At 36.4% G+C, this 14,155-nt stretch overlaps 1 protein-coding gene across 11 annotated transcripts in view; it reads right to left on the bottom strand.

Moving 5' to 3' along the window:
• The window catches only part of THOC2 (THO complex subunit 2), a 101,274-nt gene that overhangs the window by 39,169 nt on the left and 47,950 nt on the right, over nt 1-14,155 (bottom strand). For all 11 annotated transcript variants that reach the window (XR_003429857.1, XR_003429858.1, XM_027092338.1 and 8 more), the window contains 3 exons: nt 13,575-13,730; nt 12,795-12,967; nt 11,345-11,540 (listed from right to left, as the gene is read on the bottom strand). Coding sequence is in view for 9 of the 11 variants with exons in the window: in XM_027092338.1 (XP_026948139.1) it covers nt 11,345-11,540; nt 12,795-12,967; nt 13,575-13,730 (525 nt within the window). In the remaining 2 variants the exon portion in view is untranslated. The remainder of the gene's footprint in view (nt 1-11,344; nt 11,541-12,794; nt 12,968-13,574; nt 13,731-14,155) is intronic.

Raw genomic sequence — 14,155 nt, 5'->3', positions numbered from 1 at the left:
TCATCTACATTTCTAACCTCCAAATAATTTGTGACATTCATGAACTTTAAATGCCAGTTTTATAAGCCAATTCTTTTCTCAACCTCATTATCACAAACCAAAGCATCCTAAAACTGATCTGAGTATTTATTATAAAATTGTAGCCAGCACAATTTAGTTATAATGCATTTGCATTTCTCCTTCGAGATGTTCTAGTTTTCCCCCTCAGAATTGGTAAAATCTAACACTAAAGCAACGACAACAAAAATTAAACCCAAAGAAATCCAAAGCTATGTTTTAATTCACCACCACTTAAGCCCTAAGAAATAGGCCCAAAATATTAATACCATTGCTGACAAAGACCAAACCACTTCCTAACTTGGACAGACTGAATGAAAAAGCATGGGTCATTATTTTATCAGTGATTTGCAGGTGGGCTGCTGAAGTGCCATGTTTGACAATGCTGTCTATACATACAAAATGAAATTGTGAGTAACATTTGTGTGTGTATAGGCAGGTGGAGTGTTGGGGGAGTACACAAAGGCCAAAAGGACAGGTGAAGCACTGATACTCAAGGACAATCTAGATATCTGGAATGTATTTAGCTCAATACCAAGTATGAGAAAGGGAAAAGCTAATATGCAGCTAACATACCTTATTGGTAGATAAGGATATTTTGTGCATGTATGTTTTCATGCTTGAGTAAGTTAATGGGTGTTACTACAGGGAAGTCTAACTTCTGTGCAATATTTTCACATAAGACTAATTCAGGGACGGCCATGTTACCTTGATGGGAAAACATACAGAATCACACTTTTTTAACTGGCAGGTTAAAAAGATATGGTTCCCTTTCACAGAAACGATTATTAAGTCAACATACATCCTGGTCAGCAAATAAGGAGTCAGGTTATGAAGGAGTGGCCTGGCAGAAAACAAACTATATAGTTGCTTTTATTTTGTTGGAAGGGGATGGTAATTCTGGTGGCATACTGTGTGTACACTGGGAGGCAGAAATAATGGTATGTCATAATTGGAAGAATCCAGTTTATAGGGTATTGTGTTGGGGATAAAGGCAGTTAAGCTACTCCTTTGCTAGCATACTATGATTCAAATTAACCTAATAAAGCTATAAATAGTTTCCTCCATACAAATAAAACATTTTCTTAGTTACTAAGCTGTCCTAATTCCTCTTACTAGATACTTATATTAGTTTCTAATGTCTGTTTGTCAATTCTCTAGATTTCACAAGCAGGAAAATTTGAAAGAGAGAAAGAAATATGGAAAGCACAAGGAAACTATCTAGAAGAGCAGTAAGAAAAGGTTTCTATCAAAGGCTAATTATAACCAAGATGAACAACAACAACAAAACAAGATGTACATGCATGTAAAAGTGATTTTCTTTACACATTCCACTCCGCTGATGCTTTCTTTTTCATTTAGTTTAACTTAATTTGCTTTTTAATTCAGAGCACATACAAAACTCTCCATTCCCACAATAGAATACTGAAAGTTTTATTGAATGGCCAGGCAGAAGTTGAAGAAAGAAAGGATGGGGAGGGACAAAAGACATTCATTCATTTGTTTACTATGTGCCAGGCACTGGGAATTCAAAGATGAACAGTAGAGAGTTCCTATCTTTGAGGAACTGACAAGGCTACTTGTCAGTAAGAATCTAGAAAATCAGTAAGAATCTGTCAGTAAGAATCTAGAAAAGAGAGATCTTTCAGGATCTCTTTAAGATCAAGACTACACTTACCAATGTACTGTTAGGAACTGAATTTTAAGTTTGAATAAAATTGAGCACTCACAATTATGTCTACACAGACCATCAGCTATAAATGACCCCAAGCAGGTTCCAATCTTGCCCTATAACAACAGAGCAGCTGACAGGGCTGCATAACACTACTGAGCACTGCCCTCCCCCCCCAAAAAAGCAGGTTCATCAAGAAGGGGCTTTTGGAGAGTTGAGAAATAAAGGCTGGAGTAAGTCATAGATATAACTAGATAAATTACTTTTTTATTACTAATGTCCTATTTTTAGTACCTCTAACCCATGAATGTTTCAAATGCTACTTTAGAGCAGGGGTCCCCAAGCCCCAGGCCGAGGACCAGTACCGGTCCGTGGCCTGTTAGGAACTGGGTCGCACAGCAGGAGGTGAGCAGCAGGCGAGCGAGTGAAGCCTCATCTGCTGTTCCCCATCCCCCCCACCAACATCCATGGAAAAAATGAAAAGGGAAAAAAATGAAAAATATTTAAATTTGTGACTTAGACTACATCTAAGTAAATTATGGCATTATTGTCACCGTCCTTATTATCATTCATTGAGTACTACATGCCATATAATAGGCTAAGAACTACGCATTTATGTCTTAAAGCTACTCTAATAGAAGAATCTTTTTGTTAGGGTCTAAATAAGACCCATCAAAATAACTTAGAAATAGGAAAATATAACCTATAAGTTAAAAGTTATGGGAACCTAGCCAAAGCAGTCTTGAGGGAAAAAAATGGAGCTGGAGGAATCAGACTCCCTGACTTCAGACTATACTACAAAGCTACAGTAATCAAGACACTCTGGTACTGACAGAAAAACAGAAATATAGATCAATGGAACAGGTTAGAAAGCCCAGAGATAAACCCACGCACCTATGATCAACTAATCTATGACAAAGGAGGCAAGGATATACAATGGAGAAAAGACAGTCTCTTCAATAAGTGGTGCTGGGAAAACTGGACAGCTACATGTAAAAGAATGAAATTAGGACACTCCCTAACACCATACACAAAAATAAACTCAAAATGGATTAAAAAGACCTAAATGTAAGGCCGGACACTCTAAAACTCTTAGAGGAAAACATAGGAAGAACACTCTTTGACATAAATCACAGCAAGATCTTTTTTGATCCACCTCCTAGAGTAATGGAAACAGAAACAAAAATAAACAAATGGGACCTAATGAAACTTCAAAGCTTTTGCAAAGCAAACTACAAACAAGATGAAAAGACAATCCTCAGAAAGGCAGAAAATATCTGCAAATGAATCAACGGACAAAGGATTAATCTCTAAAATATACAAGCAGTTCATTATCAAAAAAACAAACAACCCAATCAAAAAACGGGCAGAAGACCTAAATAGACATTTCTCCAAAGAAGACATACAGATGGCCAAGAGGCACAGGAAAAGCTGCTCAACATCACTAATTAGTAGAAAAATGCATATCAAAACTACAATGAGGTATCACCTCACAGCAGTCAGAATGGCCATTATCACAAAATCTAGAAACAATAAATGCTGGAAAGAGTGTGGTGAAAAGGGAACCCTCCTGCACTGTTGGTGGGAATGTAAACTGACCACTATGGAGAACAGTATGGAGATTCCTTAAAAAACTAAAATAGAACTACCATATGACCCAGCAGTCCCACTACTGGGCATATACCCAGAGAAAACCATAATTCAAAAAGAGACATGTACCACAATGTTCATTGCAGCCCCATTTACAACAGCCAGGTCATGGAAGCAACCTAAATGTCCATCAACAGATGAATGGATAAAGAAGATGTGGCACATATATACAATGGAATATTACTCAGCTATAAAAAGAAACAAAATTGAGTTATCTCTAGTGAGGTGGATGGACCTAGAGTCTGTCATACAGAGTGAAGTAAGTCAGAAAGAGAAAAACAAATACCGTATGCTAACGCATATATATGAAATCTAAAAAAAAAACAAAAAACCAAAATGGTACTTATGAACCCAGTGGCAGGGCAGGAATAAAGACATACACATAGAGAATGGACTTGAGGACACAGGGGGGAGGGGAAAGCTGGGGCGAAGTGAGAGTAGCATCGACATATATACACTACTAAATGTAAGATAGATAGCTAGTGGGAAACAGCAGCACAGCACAAGGAGATCAGCTCGGTGCTTTTCGACGACCTAGAGGGTGGGATAGGGAGGGTATATGGGGATATATGTACGCATATGGCTGATTCACTTTGTTGTACAACAGAAACTAACACAGCATTGTGAAGCAATTATACTCCAATAAAGATGTATTTTTTTTAAAAAGTGGAGAGATATGTGTCCATACTACCCTTGACTAGTTCACTCATGAAACCCCAGCAACAAAAATTTCCTTTATTTGATAAAAATTCTTTGATTTGTTACTAATTTATAACAAATTTCAAAAATGAGAGGGAAAAAAACATCTATCACTACAACGTAAAGAAGCTAAAGGCATTCCTACATAAAATCAAATCTACTCTTGAGGGAAGTGAAACTGCTACTTTAAAGTGGCATCTTATATTTAAAGACAGAAATAGATTAAAGTATATTATTAACGCTTTTTAAAAAATCATCAAAAGCTAGTGTAGTGATAGCTTACATAAGTGATAACTTATTATGATCTAAAAAATTCATGACAACTATATTTTTAACTAAAATTGAATACCTAATTATTAGTATCTAATTCATGTTTAGACATATCTCATTTGATCCATATTGCAACCCCAGGAGCTAGATAAGCCAAATATTATTACCACGAATCTCTGGCTTAGAAAAGTGACCAGCTTAAGGTCACATTACTAGCAAGTAGCTAGCAGCTCATCCTGATGAAACTAGTTCACCTAATTATCAATTTCTAATGCTTTAATTACTCTGTTTGGGGGACAGCCTTAAATGAAGAATCTGTGGGCAAGGTAGGTTCCAAAGTCAACACATAAAGTAAAAATTACATATACTCACAATTACCCTACAAAAATCCCTTATATCATCTATAAAGTATACAGAAACATTACCTTTCATTTAAGTCCAACTCAAGACTCTGTTTTTCCCCTCTAATATTAGGAGAAATCACTAAGTGACCACGAGATGTGAACATGAAATAAAGTGACTGGCTTGCATTTAGGGGGCCATGTCACACGAAAACACAGTTTAAAAACTAGACTAACTGAATGTGGTGAGATACTCTCTAAGACACCTGAGAAACTGAACCAAAATGAAAGAAAAAAATTTCTCCAATTTCACCCTTGCTCCTAGACATACACACAGTATTTTGATGGAACAAGTCTGGCCACATTCACATAAACTAAGCACAGGTATGGTGTAATTCCACTGTACTTGACTGACTCCCATACCTTCATCCAAAAGGAATATTAATTTTGAGCTCTAACCCACACAACCAAGTTAGATCTTCAATTTTGAAAAGAAATAAATGGACTGAAGCAGGATCACAGGCTCTCCCTCCCCTAATAGCTAACAAAAAACAACAAACATCAAGTCAAAATTCTAAAGTAGCTGGTTCATAAACTAGAGTTTCAGGATCAATGGTATTAAGGTACATTCTCTCCCTAGGAACCCAAATTTTTATTATGAAAAATTTCAAGTTTACATAAAAGTTGAATGGATAGTATACTTATCCATAAACACCTATATATCTACCATGTAGATTCAACAATTAATATTTTGCCTTTTTTTCTTGACCAAATAAAATGCAGACATGATACTTTATCTCAAAAAAATTCAGTGTGCATCTCCTAAGAATAAGGACAGGGACTTCCCTGGTGGCGCAGTGGTTAAGAGTCTGCCTGCCAACGCAGGGGTTCGAGCCGTGGTCCAGGAAGATCCCACATGCCATGGAGCAACTAAGCCCGTGTGCCACAACTACTGAGCCTGTGCTCTAGAGCCCACGTGCCACAAGTACTGAAGCCCGTGCGCCTAGAGCCCGTGCTCCGCAACAGGAGAAGCTACCGCAATGAGAAGCCCGCATACCGCAACCAAGAGTAGCCCCTGCTCACCACAACTAGAGAAAGCCCGCACGCAGCAGCGAAGACCCAACACAACCAAAAATAAATTAATTAAAAAAAAAAGAATAAGGACATTCTTCCACATTACCACAATTATCATAATCACAACTATTCCGAATATCATCTAGTACCCAATCTAAGGTATATATCCTGACCCTTTGACTCTAGGTTTCTCTAAGCTTTATCTGTGAATCAATTTAGTGCACTTTGGCTCTTTACCAAAGGCCAACATAAGAAATAGCCATATAAAGAGACAGTGAGATAACTGAATTAAGATGACAGAGTGAAGCATGAACACATAATTTCTCTCCCCCAATCCCTAATGCAATGAACAAAGTACGTCTTCCTATTTGTTTTTAATCTCCCAAATTCACCACCAACCAAGCAAAAAAAGAGGAAATTATGCTATTAACTTCAAGGTGATGCACACACAAACACACATAAGATTCTGAACTACAGACAGTGTGGTATGGCGCCTGACCTTAACCCAATCCCCAGAAGTATCGAGCAAGGAAGGTAAGTCAACAAAATCCTTTAGGCAATGTGGCCTGCAAGGTAAATAAGTAGCCTGAGGAAAAACCCTTGTGAGTAGAAGCCCAGCAGGATTCTGGCTACTAAGGCTTGCTGTCTCTCAAAGGAACTGTGCTCAGATGATGAGAGAATCAAACTCCAAGGGAGTTGGATACCCACTTGGTTGGGCATGCCTAGCATAGGATGGGTAACACGATCTCAGAAGACAAAGCAGAGGTTCCCTAAACTGGGGGCTATACTCAGCCTCACTGAGCTTATTCACTCCCCTATTCCAGACTACAGAAAAGATTGAAAAGAGAACCCAATACTCAAACTGTAGCTTGAGGGGAGAAGGACTGGTCATAAATAAGGTAGGAAGGGTGTGAGGATTCACTCACACTATATGAAAAAGAAGTTGTCCATATTAAGATGAAAAGAAATGCTGTGGCTACTATGGAAACATAAATAGCCTAAAAAAATCATATAAAAGACAAATGAACTTAGTCTGGAAGAAAGTAGAACACAGAGGACAGACAGATTCTCCAAAAGTATCTGCATATTGTCATAGAAAAAAATATTATGAACTCAGTAAGACAAGAAAAGCTTGGATATGAGATACACAGAATGAGATGAAAACAGAGACTGCAGAGATAAAATAAAACACCACTGATACAGATATAATTTAAAATAGCAAGGAATTTCAAGAATTGAAAAATTTAGACAACCAATCATTTCTTCCATTTTAGACACACTACATTTGTATAGGCAGTAGGGCATGGTGATTTTGAGCTTGGCCTCTGAAGCCAGACTGCCTGGATTGAACTCGCATATCTGTCCCATACTAGCTGTGTGACCTGGGACGAGTTACTTAACCTAGAGCACAAAAGGCTTGGTAAAGATTAAATGAGCTGATGCATGTAAGGTACTAAAATAGGGCCTGACACAGAGTAAGAGCTCAATATTAGTAATCACTATCAGAAACAACTTAATCCACTAACATCAGCTGGATGCAAAAAAGCACCAAGGAATTCATCTTTATGTGTGTAGGTGCTATCAAAAACATTTAAGTATGTCAGGTGAGCATGTTAAAGCTGTGCTTTATAATTAAAGAAAATTTTAAAGATACCAAAACGTGTGCATTCATATAGAAATATTCTATAGAGCCACCTCCCTCTTTTAAGCCTGAAATAAGGACCAAAATTGGTTAATATACTAGAACAACAGTTCTCAAAGTTTGCTCTTTGGATCAGTAGCACCTGGAAACATGTTAGAAATGCAAATTCTCGGGTCCCACCCAGACCTACTGAATCAGAAACTGAGGGTGGAGCCCAACAATCTGTATTTTAAGAAGACCCCCAGGTGATCCTGATGCATGTAAAGTTTGAGGTTCACTGTACTAGATAGTCCTATACTACATACCTCAAATTTCAGAAATACATAACCACATACACATACACACACACAATCAGAGACATAAATGATTTCAAATAACTATAGGCTGAAAAGACTATTCTGTTAAGTGATATCTAACATAAGCTATTTTTTTAATATGCATAATTTATATATACAAGCAACCTCAAGCTTATGAATGAGAGATTTGTTAAAGATTTGTTCATTGTAAATACATTATTTGGAACTAAGGTCATATTCCCCCTTTAGAAGCAATCTTAAAAACTCGTGTTAAATTCCTAGCTAGGCAACATAAGCCTTTTAAACCTATAAACACATAATGATTTGTTATAGTGAAATGTTTTTAGGGTAAAAACAATGAACCAAAATTCTAAGTCAGATCATTGGAAAGATTCACTTTTCCTACCACAACCTTAGCAATGAGAGAAGACAGATTTCTTCCCACACTGGGATCAAAATAAACTTTTTCTGCTTCCCTTCTGCCCTTCTACCTCTGCAAAAATAGAGACTAGAGTTAGGGGCAGGCACCAGACACAATTCTGATAGAACAGAGATAAATGAGGGCTGCAATGGAGATGGCAGAGTGGAAGAGTAACAGCTTTAGCACCTGTGTATCTTGATAACAATATTGTATCTGTATATGTTTATACATATGTCTGTATACGGGACTTCTACAAGTTTGATGTTCGGTCTCCTGCTTACAAGTTTATGATACTTGTAGCCAAAGAAAGAATTTCAGAACAAGAGATCTGAACATTAAGATTTTCAATGAAAAAGAATAGCATAAAAAAAAAGAATACCATTAGTGGGTAAAGGTAAGATGAAAAAGAGGCTGTTTACATTGTCTCAAAGTATCTCCCCACAGGATACACATTAACAACAAAGAGAAAAAGAATAACTACACTGGAGAAACCTGGCAGCCATCACCTTAACCAAGTGATCGATGTTAACAGCACCAGTAATGGGACAAATTGACTTCACATGCTTCCCAATACGATTCAATGGGAAAAACAAGTACTAGTTAACATGACATCCCTTTCAGACGATAAGGATCAAGATAATGAAACACTGTTATACTTCTTTTTTATATGGATATATGCTATATAATAAATATTATGTATAGTAATGAACTACTTAGCAGATTTCTTCAGCATACCTTTACACAATATAAATTTGTTAACATTAAAAAAATTTATCTACCAGCTAAGTATTTAAAGCCAAATCAAACATCTCAGGTCTCAAGTGATTAATACACAACAGTTGTTAAATTTTCTATATAGTTACTGTAGTCGAAAATTAAAATTAGGTGCAATCGCCAAACACTGGAGAAAACTGCATTTGTGCTTGTAAGGATTTCTAGATTCTTTTGCTTACGTTGCTTTACAATTGAAAAGAAATTGTGTATTCTTTTCAACTTTAAGACCTTGGTTAGGCAAAGATCTCATAGAACACAAAGAGCAAACTATAAAAGAGAAGTGCTGTTAAATTGGAATCGATCACAATTTTAAATTTTTGCTTTTCAAAAGACAGTAAACAAAATGACAAGGCAAATCAGACTGAGAATAAAAGACAACTGAATTTAAAATGGGCAAGAGATTTGAATAGACATTTCAACAAAGATGATTACAAATGGCAAATAAGGGCATGAAAAGATGCTCAACATCACTGATCATCAGGGAAATGTAAATTAAAAGCACAAAAGATAGAACTACACACCCATTAGAGTGACTAAAATTTAAAAGACTGACAACACCAAGTGTTGATGAGGATGTAGAGCAAATGGAAGTCATATACATTGCTCCCAGGAATGCAAAATGGTACACACATGTTGGAAAAGTTTGACAAAAAGTTAAACATACACTTACCCATATGGCCCAGCAATCCCATTCCTGGGGAAACAAAAACATATGCACCCCCCCAAAAAAGACTTGTACAAGAATATCCATAGCAGCTTTATTTATAATGGCCCCCAACTAGAAACAACCCAAATGCCCATCAACTGGTGAATGGATAAACTCTGTTATATCTATATAATGAAATATTACACAGCAATAAAGAACTACTGACATGTGCAACAACTGAAATGACTCTCAAAAGCATTAAGTGGAAGAAATCAGACAAAAAAAGAGTACATTCTATACTATCCCATTTATGTGAAGTTCTAGAAAAAGCAAAACAACAGTGACAGAAAGCCTACCAGTGGTTGCCAGGAACCAGCAATGAAGGGAGGGAACTGATGGCAAAGGGGCAAGAGGGAACTTGCTGGGATGATGAAAATATCCTATATCATGATTGCGGTGGTGGACACACAACTGTATACATCTGTCAAAACTCATCAAATTGTACACTTAAAATAAGTGAGGTTTATTGTATGTAAATTATAACTTGAAGCTAATTTTAAAAAATAATAAGTCAAACATGGAAGCAACCTGTTTCCATCTACAGATGAATGGATAAAAAAGATGTGGTGTGTGTATGTGTGTATATATATCTATATAGACATATAGATACATATATGTGTGTGTGTATATATATATCTATATATGTATATATATAGATATATATATACACACACACACACAATGGAATATATCACTCAGCCATAAAAAAGAATGAAATAATGCCATTTGCAGCAACATGGATGGACCCAGAGATTACCATACTAAGCGAAGTAAGTCAGACAGAGAAAGACAACTATATGATATCACTTATATGTGGAATCTAAAAAGATGATACAAATGAACTTATTTACAAAACAGAAACAGACTCACAGGCATAGAAAACAAACATAGTTACCAAAGGGGAAGGGGGAGGAGGGATAAATTGGGAGTATGGGATTAACAGATGCACACTACCATATATAAAATAGACAAACAATAAGGATTTACTGTATAGCACAGGGAACTATATTCAATATCTTGTAATAAACTATAATGGAAAAGAATCCCAAAAAAAGAATATATATATATATATATATATATATATATATATGTAGAGCCAAATCACTTTGCTCTACATCTGAAACTAACACAATATTGTAAATCAACTATACATCAATAAAAAAAACAATAACATAAAGTTACCCTTGGGGTAGTGATTAGAAGGGCATTTAAGGAAAACTCTGGGGTGCTAGTACTGTTCTATTTCTTGATCTAAATGGTGGATACATGGGTGTTTAGTTTGGAAAATGTCACTGAGCTGTACAATTATGGTTTGTGTGCCTTCTGTATTATGTTTTATTTCAATAAAAAGTTTACTAAAAAAAATAAAAGAATGGATCCTGAACAGTCTGAGGTTGAAGGAACTTCACACAAATAATGGCAATGATTCAAAACTGCAGCCAAGAAAACTGAGCAGAAGAAAAGCAAGAGGAAAGAATGTTGAATTAACCACTATTTATAAGGGGATTCAAAAAGCAATCACACGTCCAAAGCATATTTTCCTATCTGGAGGACTTGACTAATAATCTGGCTGGATTTAAGTTTTTATATATAAATGGTTGGGACACAACTGACTTTCCCCAAACCTTACTCAACATAACCTTTTCTTAAGTTTACTTTCTTTTTATTTCTAGAGAATATACTCAGAACAGTTTCATTCCATAATTTAGTTTTCTGCTTGGAAGAAAAAAAATCTTACTAACCTCCTTCATAAATGACTTGCCTATCCGCACCACTTTTGCGAATAAAATGGGATCGTGAGAAAGGTGAGGACCAAGGTAACAGAACATATTGAAGACGTCTCTCCTCAAATCTTCAAAGCTCTCTGCTTGTTTTGGTGCTCTCTTATTTTGCAAAGCATTAACAGGTGAGCCTTTAGCACCTTTAGGAACGCCAACTCTACAAAAAGAAGGAAAATTTATATGTATATAACTATACAATACCCCATTTTAAGTTAACACAATCATATTAATCAGTAAGTAAAACTTTTCTTGCTTATATTTGCTTTCTCTATTTCAACTGTGCCTAACTTCATTATACCAAATAATTTAACTGGTAGAAAAAGACAAAAACAATACTCATTTGAAAAAAAAAATCAGAGCTTAAGAGACTGTTTCAAATTAACTGCATAAGAAAAGGAAATCAGAGAAATGCAGATTCCAAGTAACATTTAACATACATCATATGAATTTGTTTTTAGTTAAATTTGGCCAATATCAGGAATCTGGATATGGGAATGGGGAACAAGGGATGGACCTCAGAGACACAAAGATGAAACAGAAAAATATGGATATAACAACACTGATTCAAGTTAATAAACATTTCTCAATCTGGCTTCCACTACCTAGACTGAATATGAGGTAGGTGGTGGTAGGGAAGGTGAGCAGCATAATGAAAGAGGGTGTGTCACACTAAAAAGGACAGCATGCCCAGAGTTCTCACCTGCTGAGCAGGTGTCCCGCTGTGGAGTCACAGGGGTCACTCTCTGAGAAGAAGCCTTCATGGTCCACAGCCCAGGTGGCACTGAAGGCAGCAGCCAGCAGCTATGCACGAGTCACAAGGCTGGGGCTTTTGAGGCAGGCTCTGATCTGTGGGGCTGAAGCCAGAGCTGCTGCCAGTACTGCTCCTAAGTATCCTGCAAGTAGGCTGAGGGCTAGCGGACTGGTCGACACAGTAACTATGGGATGATGAGAGAGGCTGCACTACCAATTTCCAGAACAGCAGCCTATATGCCAGGAGAGATAAGGCAAGCAGAGAGGCAAAGTCCTCACTCAGAGCCACTCAACCCAGGATAGAGGAAAATTACACTAAGTAAAAACCTTAGGAATTCTCTGCCCCCCAAGAGAGGAGGAAAAGTCAAAAACAGAAGAATGGAGTTTTCACTCTCAACGGAGCAAACCCAACCTAGAAATCTAACATACAGTTTTTAGACAACACTGCAGCACAAATTCTGCAACACCTGGTCTCCATGATAGGACACAATTCACTGATTAATACCTGCCAAACTGATATGCTCTGTGAATAGTTCTTATCTTCTGATAAAACATACTAAAATATATGCCTGGTTTGAGGAGACAAGATAAACATGCAGATTTTTTTTTTGTAGTCCGAAACTATTTCTACCTCAATTAGTAAAGCATACAGTAAACATACCTTCGGTAGAGAGGCTCAATAGTTATATGAATAAGCTTGCAAATTGCAAGGGCTATTAGTTTATGTGAAGCTGCATAGTATGGAGGCATCTGATCCATAATGTTCTGTGCATGCTGCCAATCACCGATCTTTAACAAGGCTTCCAACAAACCAAGTTTTTGGTTGTCAGGTGGCTAAAAAGGAATAATTACAGCAAAGATACTCAGAATACAGACACCGATAAATCTTTATATATATTTCATTTAAAAAATTAAGCCAAACAATACAACAATGTATGTCAACAACAGCTGCCATTCATGGGAACTGCAACACTATTTTCCTGAAAGTACAATCAAGTTTTTTAGTGATTGGAAAATAACAACAGGATCTGCTTTTTCATTTAGCAGCCAAAGCATGACAGTTTATAGACTTGGAATTAAATTAGGTCCTACTTAATGTTTTATTGTGCCACAGGGAACTAGAATTCATCCATCTTTGAGAATCCCTTTAGGACTGGAGAGACATTAATACACAGAACACAAATACAGTCAATACGTGTGTTATCTTATTTAGAATACACTCTGAAATTTATATAAGAAAAAACATTGCAGCCTCTTTTGGGAAGGTGCCAATCAGATTAAAAACAAAACCACCTTTGCAAATTTGTATTCCAAAAACCAGGTTTCACCACAATCAAAACTAAGAAATTATCCTTCCATAAGTTGATTAACCATCACAAGTTAAATTTCATAATTCTAAATCCAGAAGACAATGTTAATTTTATCAGAATAAACTATATACCTTCTCCACTTTCTCCTCTTCTTTTTCCTTTTCTTTCTCTCGCTCGTCAATTTTATCGGAAGACAGTACAACCATTGTAAGTTTTCTAACAATCTGCTTAGCTTCTACAATTTCTCGTTTGTGTTCATCCATAATGCAATTATCAGCTGGAAGAAGCTAAAAATGGTTCATTAAAATTTCATAAAACAGCTAATACTATTGGCACATCCAAAATGCAAGCACTATCTACTCTCTATTGATAAAACTAAATAAGAAGCCTGGCCTATTTATGACCATAATTTCCCTTCTAAATAGGTCTCTCTTCATTATTTTCATATAACCTGACAGGATTAAGTACCTGAATTTTGTACACCTTTTAAACTCAGGTAGCAATTCAAAGTTTCATCTCTTCTGTCTGTCAGAGGTCCTAAATTAATATAATACTACAACAGTGATGCTTACCATTGAATTTATTAGTTTACCCAAGAAGATGTGTACCTGTTCCATTAAAAATATCACAGATTTCCCCTTTAAAGGCCAAACTCCAAATTAAATAAAGTACTACATACGGATCCAATTTGGAAGAGGTAAACTACTGATTG

This window comes from Aethalodelphis obliquidens, unplaced genomic scaffold (genome assembly GCF_003676395.1).
Source record: "Aethalodelphis obliquidens isolate GAN/ISIS:26980383/991018 unplaced genomic scaffold, ASM367639v1 scaffold77, whole genome shotgun sequence".
NCBI classification, from domain to species: Eukaryota; Metazoa; Chordata; class Mammalia; order Artiodactyla; family Delphinidae; genus Aethalodelphis; species Aethalodelphis obliquidens.
Note: the sequence above shows the minus strand (reverse complement) of the source record. Positions and strands in the feature narration are given on the sequence as shown.